We start from the raw sequence: 13,054 nt of genomic DNA on the forward strand, positions 1-13,054 counted from the left end.
CGCGCGGGCCGCCGGGAGCCGGCGGCGCAGCGGGCCCGGTGTCCCGGCGGTGCCGCGTGCCAGGTAACGGCGGCCGCCGCAGCCCCGCCCGGCCCGCGCCATCCCCGCCGTCCGTCCCGCGTGCTCCGAGCCGCTGCGGAGCCGCCGAAAGACCTCTGTCCCCGTGTACTGTCCCGCTCTGCTGGGCAGAGCTGCCTGGGCCAGCGAGAAGTGATCCGGAAACCCAGCGGCTTCTCCCCGGCGCCGGGGGAGAGAGCGCCCGCAAGTGTGCCGGGGGGGTGGCTTTCCCGTGGGATGGCTGGCAGGCTGGGGCAGGCTGGCGGGCGGGATCTCGTTACCCGCTGCTGAAGGCCTGCAGGGACCCTCCAGAGCCCCGTCGGGAGGCGCGTGTACCTGGAGAAACGTCTTTTAGGAAAAGACTCCGCTTCCCGGCAGAGCTCTCAGGTAGAGCAGCAGGGAGGAAGCGAGAGTTGATGCTCGGGCTGTCCTTGTGCTGACATGTTTGAAATGTAGGAGACTAAATAAAAGCCTCTCTGCGAACCATTTTCTGGGGATCTTTTACCAAATCTTCTCCCTTCCTGTAAAAGTGCGGAATTGAATTGGCAATTGAAGCTGGGACTTGAAAGTGAATATTGGGAATTGAATATTCAAAAAATTGAGTAGTAACGTAACTAATCCATAACTTTCAACTGTTTTTACAGATGAGTGATCTTGTGCCATTTGTCCAGTACTGTTTCCGCTGGTAGAATGTGATCGGATCCCTTACTTGGAGTTGGCGTTTCAAATCTATTCATGAGGCATTCGCAGAAATGAATAATAAAATAAGTTACTTGTTAAATACTGTTAGATGTGTGCATAGGTACAGTTCTGTGCTCACTCCCAAATCTTCAGCCACAACAAGAAAACACATTTTATGGATTGGCAGATACAAGGATCCCTTAGGAAATGTGAACTTCAGGAAATTGCTTTTAAATATTTTGCCTTCTCTGCATGGATCATCTCTGCGATTTCTGTCTCAAAAGACAGATGTTTATAGCACAGGTGCAGAGGCTTTGGTGAGTGAGAAGGCTTCCCAGAGCTCCTTGGAAATTGAAAAGCTGGATGATTCTAGGAGCTTCAAACCGAAGCGTGTAGCGGATCACAGTGACCCGTTCTTTACCAGTCTCCAGAAATGCACCTGTCCTTGCGACGCGCTGGACTTGGCTTCAGAGGCGGCTGTTTCCATTAAGCACTACACAAACTGTTTAACCATGGCCTGGAGGCTCTTCAAAAACCTGTCTGAAGAGCAGCAGCGCTATGAGAAGCAGCTGATCTTTGAGCACCCGGCTTTCGTGAAGCTGTGCCAGCAGCTGCTGCGCGACGCGCGCAGGATGACGCGCGGCGACCTGGTGTTCAGCCTGCACGCCCTGGTGAGCCTCGGCGTGCCGCAGAACACGCTCCTAGTCCAGACCTTGGTGAGAGTGTGCCAAGTAAGTAGGAAAATCCTCCTCCTAAATTCGGGCTGATTTACCGGTGGGTAAATCTGGGAAGCTGTGCAGCATCAGAGAGATTTGGATTACATCCCTGGTTTAGTCTGATGTTCCATGGAAACAGTTCCCACAATTCATGTGTGTGTGCTTCTAATTTCCTTCACTTTTGAAACCACTGCTTGATTTCAGATTTAAAGAAGTCTCAAAAATGATTACCCCTTCCAAATCAACTAAGTTTGACTGATGTGAGACCTTGTGGGCTCTGCAGAATTAAAGCTTGTAAATTGATTTTTGAGGGGAAAAACAAAATGGCAGGTATAGATTAAGAGTGATCAGTTTTTCTTTTCTGAAACTTTTCCTGGTTTGAAGTAATCTGACATTGTCAAAACTTTTAACAGGAGAAGCTCAATCAACTTGATAACCGATGTATCTCAGTTTTGGCAACTACTTTAGCAGGGATGGATAAAGACAAGAATGTGAGCACTCTTCAAGCTGGATTACAGTGAGAAAAATATATCTTTCACATGTTCTTCATATTTCAGTGTTGTTTGAATGCATGTCTGTTAGGAATATCAAGGGTATGTCTGCATATAAAATATGTTCTGTGGTTTTAGGATTTAAATGATCACATGACATAAGAGCTGTGTTAGACAGTGAATTTTGGCACTGTCTTGGTAGTTTCAAAAAGGAAGGCTTCCAGTGGTAAAGGGTGCTAGACTGGTCCTCAGGGGATTGTGTTCTGACTGCAGCTTCACCGGTGTAGTTTGTTTGTGATGCTGATAAAGTCCCTTCCCATTATCTATCCCTTTCTCATCTGTATGCAGACAGGAGGTAATGAGACTATCTTACTTAGGGACCTGTGTGATTTTTCATGATGAAAAACATTGTTTAACAGCCTGGGAATATTTTCTTACAGTTTAGTAAGTGAAAACTCAGATGAAGACTAGTTGTGTCCAGCAAGTCCCTCTATGTAGTGATTTATCAGAATAACTTCTTTGGCTTTTTTTCTGGGCCCATGTGATTTATGTGTGTAACCAATCTGCTCACTCCCATGAGACTGATTTTACTGAGGCTATCACAAAACTTGCCGTGGATTAGTACTTGGACCCTGTATTACATTGTGCTTTTAGAAAGTGTATGTGATACCCTAAAACCAGGTTCTCCTGGTAACGCAGGTACACAGTTCTTAAAAGTTGGTGGAAAGCAGGAGTCTCGTCTGCATTTTTCTGTCCTGATGTCTGGAGGTCTGGCCCATTTGCAGGGATGAATTTCAGACTTTAGAAAGCCTTAGAAAATGACACTTCGTATTTTTGTAGGTATATTTACCTGGGCAGGTATACTTTAGGGTGGTTCAGGCATAACAATTACAGTACTACCCACTGAGCCAGAAAAGGAGGTGCTAGGAGTGCCCCTTCATTTGTGCATATGATCTCTGTGTTAACTCCTTCTGCTCAGCCCACAGCACTGTTTGGTTTTATTCTCGACTTACATCCAGTTGTTTGTCTGTTTCCGTTCCTGAGTTTCCTGTCTGTTTCCGTTCCTGAGTTTCCTGTCTGTTTCAGAACTTGCCTGCACATTTATGATTTAAAGATAAAAATGTACGGTTTTCTTTTTCTGCAGAAGGGTGTTAATTCCTTGAGGCTTAACAGCACTCATATTTGCACTGTCACGTGCAGCCTGGTCAGGTGCCCCTGGTGTTGTGTGTCAGCAACAACATTCATCTATCAGGATTAACATTAAGAAAGCATTTATAATTGTTTCCATGTGTATAATGTTTGTGCTTCGACTATGTCACATAGAGTTCAGTCAGCATTTAAAAAAAAAGGAAGATGGGAGAGAAGCAGGAAATTACAGCTTTAACTTGTGGGGGTACATCAGTGAAGAAGAATGGGGGTGCTTACCTGTTTCTGCTGAAATGAGGAGAGCTCTTGTGTGTGTTTCTCCATCAGGTTACTAGTGGAGCAGCGCATCTCAAGTATCAGAGACATCTTTGTTCTGCAAAACCTGATGAGATGCCTGGGAAAAGATGCTCCAGCTTTTCTGAAAAAGAAATTAGAGGTAAAGTTAGTTGGAGGGTCATTTTTACTCCCATAAAGGCTGTGCTCTTGCATCATTTATAAATTGTATGTGGCTCTTTGCAGACACTGAAAGAGAAAATGTAATAGAAAGGTAACTGTATTTGCTGTATGCATCATAGTCCAGCTATATCTGTAGAAAGAACTTATATTTGGAGGCTGGTAACAAAAGGAATTGGGGCAGTAAAACAGCAGTGCCCTCACCTTTTTGGGTTGGCCACATGGTGTTTCATAGAAGTGCTTACAGGCTGTTTGCTGATTCCCTTGCCCAGCCTGTGACTGAAGATGAGGTGACAGAAAACTGGTCTTTGATGGGGCTGTGTCCAGTAACTGTCCAGGGCAGGAGGACTGGTGAGGGTGAGATGCCAGAACTCCCCAAGCTCTTGGTCTTGTTTTTCTGTGTGTGTGACAGGTCCCCTGGGAAGTACAATGGCTGGGAGCAGGCTGCAGGTTTTATGGCAGGGTGTATTGGGTCTTGTCCCCTGATTTAAAACCCATTTGGAAACCTTTCAAACAGGGCCTGCCAGTTTTTTCATCACGTAACTGAAGGGCTCTGACATCAGAGGTTTTAATAGTATTCATGAAACATCATAAAACTGAGAGGAAAATAACATTTGCACTTGTTAACTAAAGGGAGCACTTAATTTTCTCAGCCCACAGGGCGCTATTTTTTACAAGGCAATTTCTTATCATAGATACATTTTGTATTTAACCTCTGAAGCATGTACAGTAAAAATACTGTATTTTAACAGCCAATATAATTTGTAGTTTCATTTTTACTGTCATTTATATCAATCTAATGATGGTTTTGATAAGTGAAATCTCCCTTCTGGCATCAGAGATGACCTTCTCTGCCTCAGTCCACATTTGTAGCTGCGTGTTTGTATAAAATACAGGCCACCCACATTCTGTTGAATCACTTTAGAGGCTTACAGCTTTCATGCGTGTACAAAACCATAACTGGACTACTATGGACTTTTAAGTTAACTGTATCTGTTTCATTTCTGCTACTTTCATAAGGGTTGGTGGAAGATCTGTATTCACAGTATTTGGAAATGACCTTTACTGAGAATTTTTTCTTTTAAAATAAGCATATGAAGGCAAATTGCTGGAAACTTGTGTAATGACACATTTCTAGAGCACTTGACCTGCTATAGTTGTGTGTTAAGAAATTCACAGTAGTTATTATATCCTTTTTTTTTTTTTTTTTTTTGCTTCTTTTTCTTTCATATAAATATGAACTAAGGACTTTGGGAAAGTTTTGGTGATAATGTCTTCACCAGAAAGCAATGATAATATACCTGAAGAATGAAGGATTTAATAACCTCTGGTTCACTTTAGATGGCAGTTTTGAGAGAAATAGACGGTTTGACTTTTCCGAATGCTCTGCGTATGTTTTTGGCTCTTGCTGCAATGAATTATTGTTCCCTTCCAATCCTGAATCACTGCAGTAAAAAGATCCAGGGTAAGAAAAAAAAAGTTAATTAAATTTCCCTTCTTTATACCAAATTCTTCCTAATTATTGTCTTATCTCCCTTTTCTGATTTCCTTTAAAACTCAGGAAACATCTTTGTTTTACAGGATATTATAGTTATGTGGAGCCATTTGACAAGCACCAGGACAGAAAATTACTGATCAATAATAAAAGCAAATAACTCTTGTCATCTCTGCCCTTTTTAACATTTATCTGAATTACGTATTTTTCTTTACATTTTTCTGTACACAGGATTTAAGAAAAAGAATTTAATTTTAGCAAGGAAAAGAGATTTCAAATAAAATTTTATAACCAATCTGATTTGGAAGTCAACAACTTACAGGATAGATTGGTGACTTAGTGTGACTAGTTGGTAAACTAAAGGGAAAATAGCATTTCCTTGATTACTGGATTTAATTACTGCTTAATAATTAACTTCATGCTGTAGCCCATAAAAATATTAAATGAAAGCTAATGGTTTCACCTCTCTCTGTCCCTTTCCAATACGTTGCTTAAGTATATGTGGTCAGTATGTGTGATTCATGCTTACAATACATAAGAATATGTGTCTCAAAAAGCATTAGGGTAGCAAAATAGCATTCTTAATAGAAATTATCCAGAAAGGTTGAAGCTGCTTGTACAGTCTTTATTTGTCGTGGTTGTTTATATATGTTAGGACACAGTGTTTAATTGCACATCCTGGCATCTCCCATAGGACTTTCACCACACTCAGCGCACAGGCCACGTGGCATACACAGAAGGAGCAGTGACTTTCTTCAGCATTTTTTTAGTGCATGCTGAAAATCAAAAATCCCGGAACAAAAGACATCCTGGGAACATAATCTTCTTACTTATTTTGTTAATTTGTCCGCTTTTGCTGATTAATGTACTGTGGCTTGATTCTGGCTCATTTTGGTTTCTTCTGTCTCTCATTTTCTTAATGTGTTTTAGCTCAGTTGAGTTTTGCCTAGCTAGTCACAGTCTTCCACAGTTTCTTATCATATTTTTCCCCTCCTCCACACCTTGAACAAACTGTTCCCACAGTGTCTTAATGACTCCAACCTACAGCTCCCATTGCTTTTTATCATTCTTCCTTCTTTGATCTTCTTTTACAGAAAATGTCCATGATGTTCCATTTCGGCAGTTAATTCTCATTCTGGAAGCTTGTCGCTCTCTACTGTACCGTAACGTAAAACTGTTTTCAGCTTTAGCAGACTATGTTAATTCTACTGCCTACCTTTGGGACAAAAGACAGGTAAAGTTTTTGAAACCAAATAATTTATAGTGGTACTGTTAGAGTATTTGATGCTTCCCTCATGTTTGTGCTTGATCCTGGGAGAGCAAATGTTTATGAATACCGATCTGATGAAGCTGATAGTTATATTTTTTAAATGCTGTTCTTTTTATTATTAAGTTAAGAAACAAAAGTTTTGAAAAATTTGCTTTCATTAAAAATGTCTTTTGTGAAATCAACAGGTAGGATCAACTTCACTGGTTTTCTTGACTTATAAAACTATGTTTTCTTTTAGATTATCCTTTTTCTCTCTGCCTGCGAGACGCTTGGCTTTCAGCCTACTGAGTTGCTGGATATTTTTGCTGAGAAGGTGACAGAAGACCCTGATTTCCTCAACTTGAAAAACCTTTTGACTGTTCTTCGAGTGTATTCACGACTCAACCATGTTCCCAGAGTCCAAAAGCATCTGTAGGTTTTCTTTTAGGGTGCATGATAATATGTTACACAGTCATTACAGAGTAACATAGGGCAACTAGTATTTAATTTTATTTATGAAAGAGAGCATAATCCTGTTTCATTCATCTGTAAGGTAAATTGCTGTGTCTTTTCATATTTTTTTCTAAATATGATATTATTTCTCTTAACTGAAAGACCAACCAGGTTCTAGACTGACCAGGCTACTAAATATGTTGATAGGTAGCTGTATCCTCAAAGGAAGAATCAAACACTAATGTTAGATAGCACAAAATACAATTATACAAGATAATAAAGGTGTCTAAGTTGTATTTTTGTTTGAAACATGTGTTCTATCTGGCCTTATTTGTGTACTTAGATTGTGTACTTCTCATTTTGGAAAAGGTTTTTTGAGACTCTTCATAGCTGCTTGGATAAGTGCCTGCCTCAGATTTCCAGCACAGAACTGCTGAAGGCAGTGTATGCACTTGGCATCTTAGGATATCTTCCCCACCGTGCACTTGATGAGCTGCTGCAAAAGGACAGCAAGGATGAATTTATACTCTCAGGTCCGACCTTACTTTGTCATGTTCTCGTTTTAAACAGAATGTCTGTCTGTGTATGTAATTTGTTGTAATTGTGTTAGAATATTAGAAATTAAAGAGCGTGAGTATGATTAATACTAAATTTGAAGCCCTCAAGACAAAGCTAATTGGTGACGGTGATCTGCGTGATCTGGGTCTGCACTAGGGAATCAGGCTTGTTGTCTTGGGCCCTATGGTGGCAACAGTTTAACAGCAGGTGCACTTAAACATAGGAAGTCTTAACCTTTGCAAACTAACTTTTGTACCTGGAGTCATGAGTAAAAGTGGGATTTGGAATGCTCTGAGTTATAATAAGGTCCTTGGAATGGTTTGTAGAAGACTGTGGTTTCCACATTACAGTTTTGTACAGCTAGTAGAATAGTCAAGTGGAATTTGCTATGCTAGAACAGACTATAAATGATAATAAAATTAAAAACTCAGTGGGATAATATATTGTATGTAATATTTATTGTATTGTTTTTCAGATGATCTCAGAGAACAAAACACAGTGATGCTTCGCTGTGTGAAAACATGTATGGAACTTGACAGCCCTTCTTTCACAAAGCCTGCATTTGTGCTGACTGAGAATTTGTCCTCATTAGTATCTCTTAATCTCAGAAAGGCTCAGGAGGCACTGATAGAACTTCTGGGAGATGAGAACATGTTTCGGCAAAATGTTCAGCTGCCTTACGGATATCGTATTGGTATGAGGCAATATTGCTGTTATATTAATTTTAATATGGATTTATAATTCCCAAAATAAAAAGATGGTAATAAATTTGCATACAGTGCAAGTGATTAAAAGTTCAACACTTTGAAGATACAGTCTTTTTACAAATGATGTCATTGATTGGTGAATCTACTTTTAATGATGCTTCTGTAAAAGTTTTTAAGTCCATTTACTAAAACTTTTATGATTTCTCTTGCTTACAAAACTGCTTTGGACTTTTTTCCAAGTGTCAACAAGCAGATGTTAATTGTATATAAATCCAGTGCGGCCAACTTAGAGAGAATTGACATGTTAGTACCAAATCATGTTAGAAACAAAGCCAGACAGCAGCTGCCTTTTTTTTTTTTTTTCCTCTTTTTTTTTTTTCTTTTTTTTCCTCTTTTTTTCTATTTTCTATTTTTTTTTTCCTCTTTTTTTCTCTTTTTTCTCTTTTTTTTACTCTTTTTTTCTCTTTTTTTTCCTCTTTTTTTCTCTTTTGTTGTGTTATTCTCTGAATTTCTGGCTAAGATTTAGGCTCTACTTTAATTTATGAAATGGGATATGACTTCTTTTTGGTTTCTCTTATATTTTGATATTGCCTTTTTGTTTGGTTGGTTGGTTTTTTTGGTTTTGTTTTGTTGGGGTTTTTTTGTTCCAGCCACCCAGCTTACCAGTTTTTCTGTACTAGTAATAATTTTATTCTTAAATATTTCTAATGAGGAATGAGATTGAGGGAAAATCTCATGCCATGAGTAGGCATGACAGATTGCAATCAAGAGTAGTTTCTTTAAATGATGATTTCACTCCATAAACTTATATTTGCAATTTCCAGAAACAAATTTATTTTTTTCTTGAGATGGGCAAGCTATAATTTTATATTCTTTGCAGGGGGGGAAAAGCTATCAGTAATAATTCAATTATTAGAGAACAGCAATTAGAAACAGTCCAGTGATGGTGTCTATTAACTTTTTCAAATGAGCTGTTCATTTGAAAACAATTTGAACAATTGATGGGTTCAAATGACAACATTAATTTTAACCTCTTGCAGAGTTAAACGTTTTGTTGTTTTGTTTTCAGATTTTGAAGTCAGAATGGATTCAGACAGAAAGAAAGTGGTCCCCATAGCTGCAGCAGATGATCATCCTGACTCATGTGTTCAGAGGTGTCTTTTTTTGACTGCATATTTTTTCTAGCATGCTAGTTTTATTTGCATGTATCCCCTCCAGTTACTTCTTTGGTTCACTGATTTGCAGAAGCAAAGTAGATAACTCAGTTGTTATTTGTACTCACTGGACTATCCAAAAGTTGCCATGCCAGTGCAGAGCAAGTTCATCCAGCTCAACACCTCCTTCTAACAGAGGCTAACACTTAACATTTCAGAGAAAGAGGCAGTGATCTGATACTCTTGTAATGAATGCAGGTAGCAATTTTTAAAAATATTTTTACTATTAAACATCCAGTTATTCTCTCAAGTCTCAAAAATTTGCATCTCAGTGATATGTTATGGCAGTTAATTCAGCTACTGAAATATAATATGAATAAAAAGGATCACCATATCCACGTTTTAGATGAATAATTTAATCTTGTGTAGAAGACTGACCTCTCAGTAACTGAAGCAGGACATACATCATTTAAGTAATGCTTAGCTGAATTGGGTAATACTTAACATTTATGTGCTGGATCACTGCACAGCAATGTATTTCGTACAGTTTGCTTTTTGATAAAGGGAGAGCTAGTGGATTGTATAACAGAAACTCAGTGTTCCAAAGCATTCGGCTTTCCACCTTCCAAATAGGTTATTATGGCAGGAAGTGACTGATTCTGAGTGTCATTAGCAAAGGACCAAAGTGCAGAATCTGTCAAATTAATGGAGAATGTTGAATGATCTCTTTCCTTCTCATTGTGGGAGAGCTGGAGATCCAAGTACCTAATTTTGCCGTAGGTACTTGGGTAGATGCTGGTACTTCTGTGAAGCTCATGGAAGAAAAAAGTCTTAATTACTTAAACCTGAAGAAGGAAGAGGATAATGAAATTTGTCTAGTCCCGATATTTTTGCCTCCCAGAAACACACATGTAGATTCTGCGGTGCTAATGAACATTGAATCATAGTCTTAAATGATTATTGTGCATTTGTACCATGAAATGTTCCCTCCTTTCCTTGGTTGCAGGTTGGCTTTTCTGTTTGCTCCCATGTCTGCCTTCTGTCTGGGTACAACACACCCCCAGGGGAAGCTGGCAATGAAGAAGCGGCATCTAAATAAACTGGGCTATCATGTGATTGTGGTGAGAAGAGCCCTGTTACTGTCTGTTTCACTCCTGTTAGCAGCACAGTGATGAGAATGTTTGGTAGATCAGGCCTTGTTCTTCAAAGCATGAAGGTTCACCAGGAATGGTGGGCTTTCTCCAGAGTGGTAATTGTGTATTGTTTCTAGTTAGAGGGTAGTGGTGCCTCTCTAGGGGGAAAAGAGAGAGCAACTCGAAAAGACAAGCCACTACTTAGCATTATCAGTAAATAAATAGTTGAGGGAAAAACATCAAGCCACAAATTGCTTTGTACTTGAGAAATCTATGTGTCTTTGGCTTATTTCCCTGATTTTTATAGACTCAGTGGTTCAAGTGAACTCGTTTTCAGAATACAACAAGTTCCTGTGGCCTTCTCATTGCAGAGTGCTTGGTTTGTAGGACAGGGTAGTTTGGACAATAGAAGTAACGTACCCTGTCCTTTTACTTTCTTACAGATCCAGAACAAGAAGTTTCAGGAAATGAAAAATGGAGATGCGGTTGAGTTTTTGAAAAGAAAAATTTATTCAGAAGATACTTTCTCTTTTCCTGAAGCAACTGTGCAGGACAATAATTAAAATAAACTAAGAGTTTTGGGTCACCTGATTTCTCTTTTTCTTGTGTAATTACTGTAAGGATTTTAACAGAATAGATAAATAGTTTTATACACAACCATATTACTGAGTAAGAAAAGTTTGTGGGATGAGCACTGCCTGCTGATAGTGGGGGCTTTCTTTTGTGATGTGGGAGCAGATTTTCTTTAGTGGAAGGAAATAATTGATCCAAAAAGCACTCTGACATCAATTGCTGTTACAATGTCTTAATTTAATCCATACTTTGCTTCCCCTCCTGCATGCCCTTAGTCAAATTTCTCTCTTCTCTTGAGCTAAGCCAGGGAAAAGATTTAACTTTCAAGTGCTATTGGAACCTGACCTACAACTAGGCACTAGAAGGATTTCCTCTCAACTATATAGTTCTTTATGCAGAGCTATATATGGTAAATCAGTAAATAACTAAGCCTAAGTGGTATGTTAAAAGAGCCAGTCATGTGGAAACTTTCTGAAAAAATCAATCTCGCTCAGTTTTCAGAAGTTTAGGCCAGTAATGGTCCTGTTTGCTGTGTACTTTTTCTTTTGAATCCTTTGCTTCTCTGCTGCTGTAATAGATTTTGGTGCTTCTCACTGCAAGAACGCAGATCTGCTGTGTTTTATAAGCTGACTCCTCTCTGTTTCTGATATTAGAAGTTCCAGAACTATTCGAAGAGGTGTTGCAATGCTCAGATTTATTCATTACACCCTGTGATGCATCTCCACAGATTTATTCCTTACACCCTGTTATGCATCTCCACTGACGTGTTACGTAGTGGTGCAATTGGTTATGTTGGCAGAGCTCTAGGAATGCAAAGCAGCTTTGGACCTTTGATAGGAAGGAGCAGAGAGAAGTGGTGCATCTTTTCTGTTCTTTGTAACATGTAACTGATAAAATGAATTTTGATCTGCTGCAGTTGCTCAAGTTGCTAACAGCTTGCTTGTTTCTGCAGTGTAATCAGATCTTCACTCACCATTTTTCTGTAGCAGTCACAGGCCCATGGGTATGAAGGGAAGCAGGGAAACAGCAATACTTTCTACAGTGACTGTGTGCTGCCTAACTGTGGTGCCCTTGCTTCACTTGCTAAGCTACAAGAACTGCATTCTTTGTCTTTCTGAAGTAGCATGGATACATGGTTAAGGTACTACAATGATGATATAAAAAAGGTATTACAGTAATGAGATGAGGTGGAAAGAAACAATATGCTTAGAAAAATTCGCTGCCCAACTTTTTGTGGAACATGTAGATAGAATATGGTGCATATCTATGAAGGAAGCAGTGGAACCAAAGCAGCATGGCCACCCCTCTGTAGCATAAAAAGCAGAGAGAGCTGTTCAGCATTTCTGTCTCTGAAATGCAGCGCATACAGAAAAACAGATTTGAGGAAATTGTAAAACTTAACAGCAGAGCAGAAGTCATCTGCTTGACTTGATGAGAAGTTTGTTATGTTCCCTTTTTGGATCTTCGACTTTAAGGAAGCGTTGTCTGTGAAGCAGGCTGGTCAGTGCCGTTCTGTTGCTCTGAGCTGGACTCATGGTCCCTGCCTGCACAGGAGGATGTCTGAAATATTCCGTGCTGGAGGGCCAGGTGGCACACAGAGCTGTGTTTGAGAAAGTACTCGGTGCTGTTCAAGCTGGAAACCTGCAAACCAGTACTGCGGTGTCAGCCGTGGCTCTTGCCTGGGCTGGGGAGCTGCTTCCTCCAGCTGCTCTGAGCTTGTCAGTCAGGTCCTCAGTCATAGGTAGGTGAATTCAGGGACAGAACGCAGGCAGGGATGCCAGCAGCCTGCACAGAACTAACCACCAGTGGGTACAAAATGGCACAGCATGTTATTAAACTAGCGAATCACTATCTATTCTTGCTTAAACACCTTGTGAGTACATAGAAACTTACACAAGCGGTGTGGAAGTGTAGTAATCTGCCATAAGGATCACCTTGCTTACTAAAGTTTCTTGCTCTGTGCCCTCTCGGTAATTTATGTCATTTCTCTGTCATCTACACTGATTCAGAGTTCCAAGTAGTATGTAGCTGCTGCCAGAGACTTCAGAGCTGTGAGTTTCTTGGATCTTCACATATGCTAAAAGCTAGTCTGCTGAAAATAAACCCACATTTTTCAGGTGTCTAACCTAGGTAGTAAGGAAGATCTAATCCCCTGTTCTGTGCATTACAATCTATATTTAGAATACCA

At 39.9% G+C, this 13,054-nt stretch overlaps 1 protein-coding gene across 3 annotated transcripts; it reads left to right on the top strand.

Moving 5' to 3' along the window:
- The first annotated feature begins 10 nt into the window (after positions 1 to 10).
- FASTKD2 (FAST kinase domains 2) lies at positions 11 to 10,884 on the top strand. Of its 3 annotated transcripts, none has more exons than XM_040070370.2 (12): positions 11 to 63; positions 702 to 1,469; positions 1,868 to 1,971; positions 3,419 to 3,527; positions 4,886 to 5,009; positions 6,134 to 6,273; positions 6,548 to 6,720; positions 7,111 to 7,274; positions 7,775 to 7,993; positions 9,076 to 9,160; positions 10,167 to 10,281; positions 10,737 to 10,884. In XM_040070370.2, the coding sequence occupies exons 2-12, from the start codon at positions 810 to 812 to the stop codon at positions 10,854 to 10,856; spliced, it is 2,013 nt and encodes a 670-aa protein (XP_039926304.1). In that variant the 5' UTR covers positions 11 to 63; positions 702 to 809; the 3' UTR covers positions 10,857 to 10,884. The 3 variants fall into 3 exon arrangements, with proteins under 3 accessions (XP_039926304.1, XP_039926303.1, XP_039926305.1); XM_040070369.2 differs by lacking the exon at positions 11 to 63 and adding an exon at positions 91 to 444; XM_040070371.2 differs by lacking the exon at positions 11 to 63 and adding an exon at positions 91 to 265.
- Positions 10,885 to 13,054: the final 2,170 nt, after the last annotated feature.

The sequence above is a fragment of the Hirundo rustica genome, chromosome 7, assembly GCF_015227805.2.
Source record: "Hirundo rustica isolate bHirRus1 chromosome 7, bHirRus1.pri.v3, whole genome shotgun sequence".
Lineage (NCBI taxonomy): Eukaryota > Metazoa > Chordata > Aves > Passeriformes > Hirundinidae > Hirundo > Hirundo rustica.

What these genes read in the sequence shown, in the direction of transcription:
- FASTKD2 (XM_040070370.2), top strand. Translation starts at nt 810, where the DNA reads ATGAATAATAAAATAAGTTACTTGTTAAATACTGTTAGATGTGTGCAT. An exon ending in ACTCTTCAAGCTGGATTACA is followed by an intron (nt 1,972 to 3,418) that starts GTGAGAAAAATA and finishes TTTCTCCATCAG; the next exon opens with GTTACTAGTGGAGCAGCGCA. An exon ending in CCTGACTCATGTGTTCAGAG is followed by an intron (nt 9,161 to 10,166) that starts GTGTCTTTTTTT and finishes CCTTGGTTGCAG; the next exon opens with GTTGGCTTTTCTGTTTGCTC.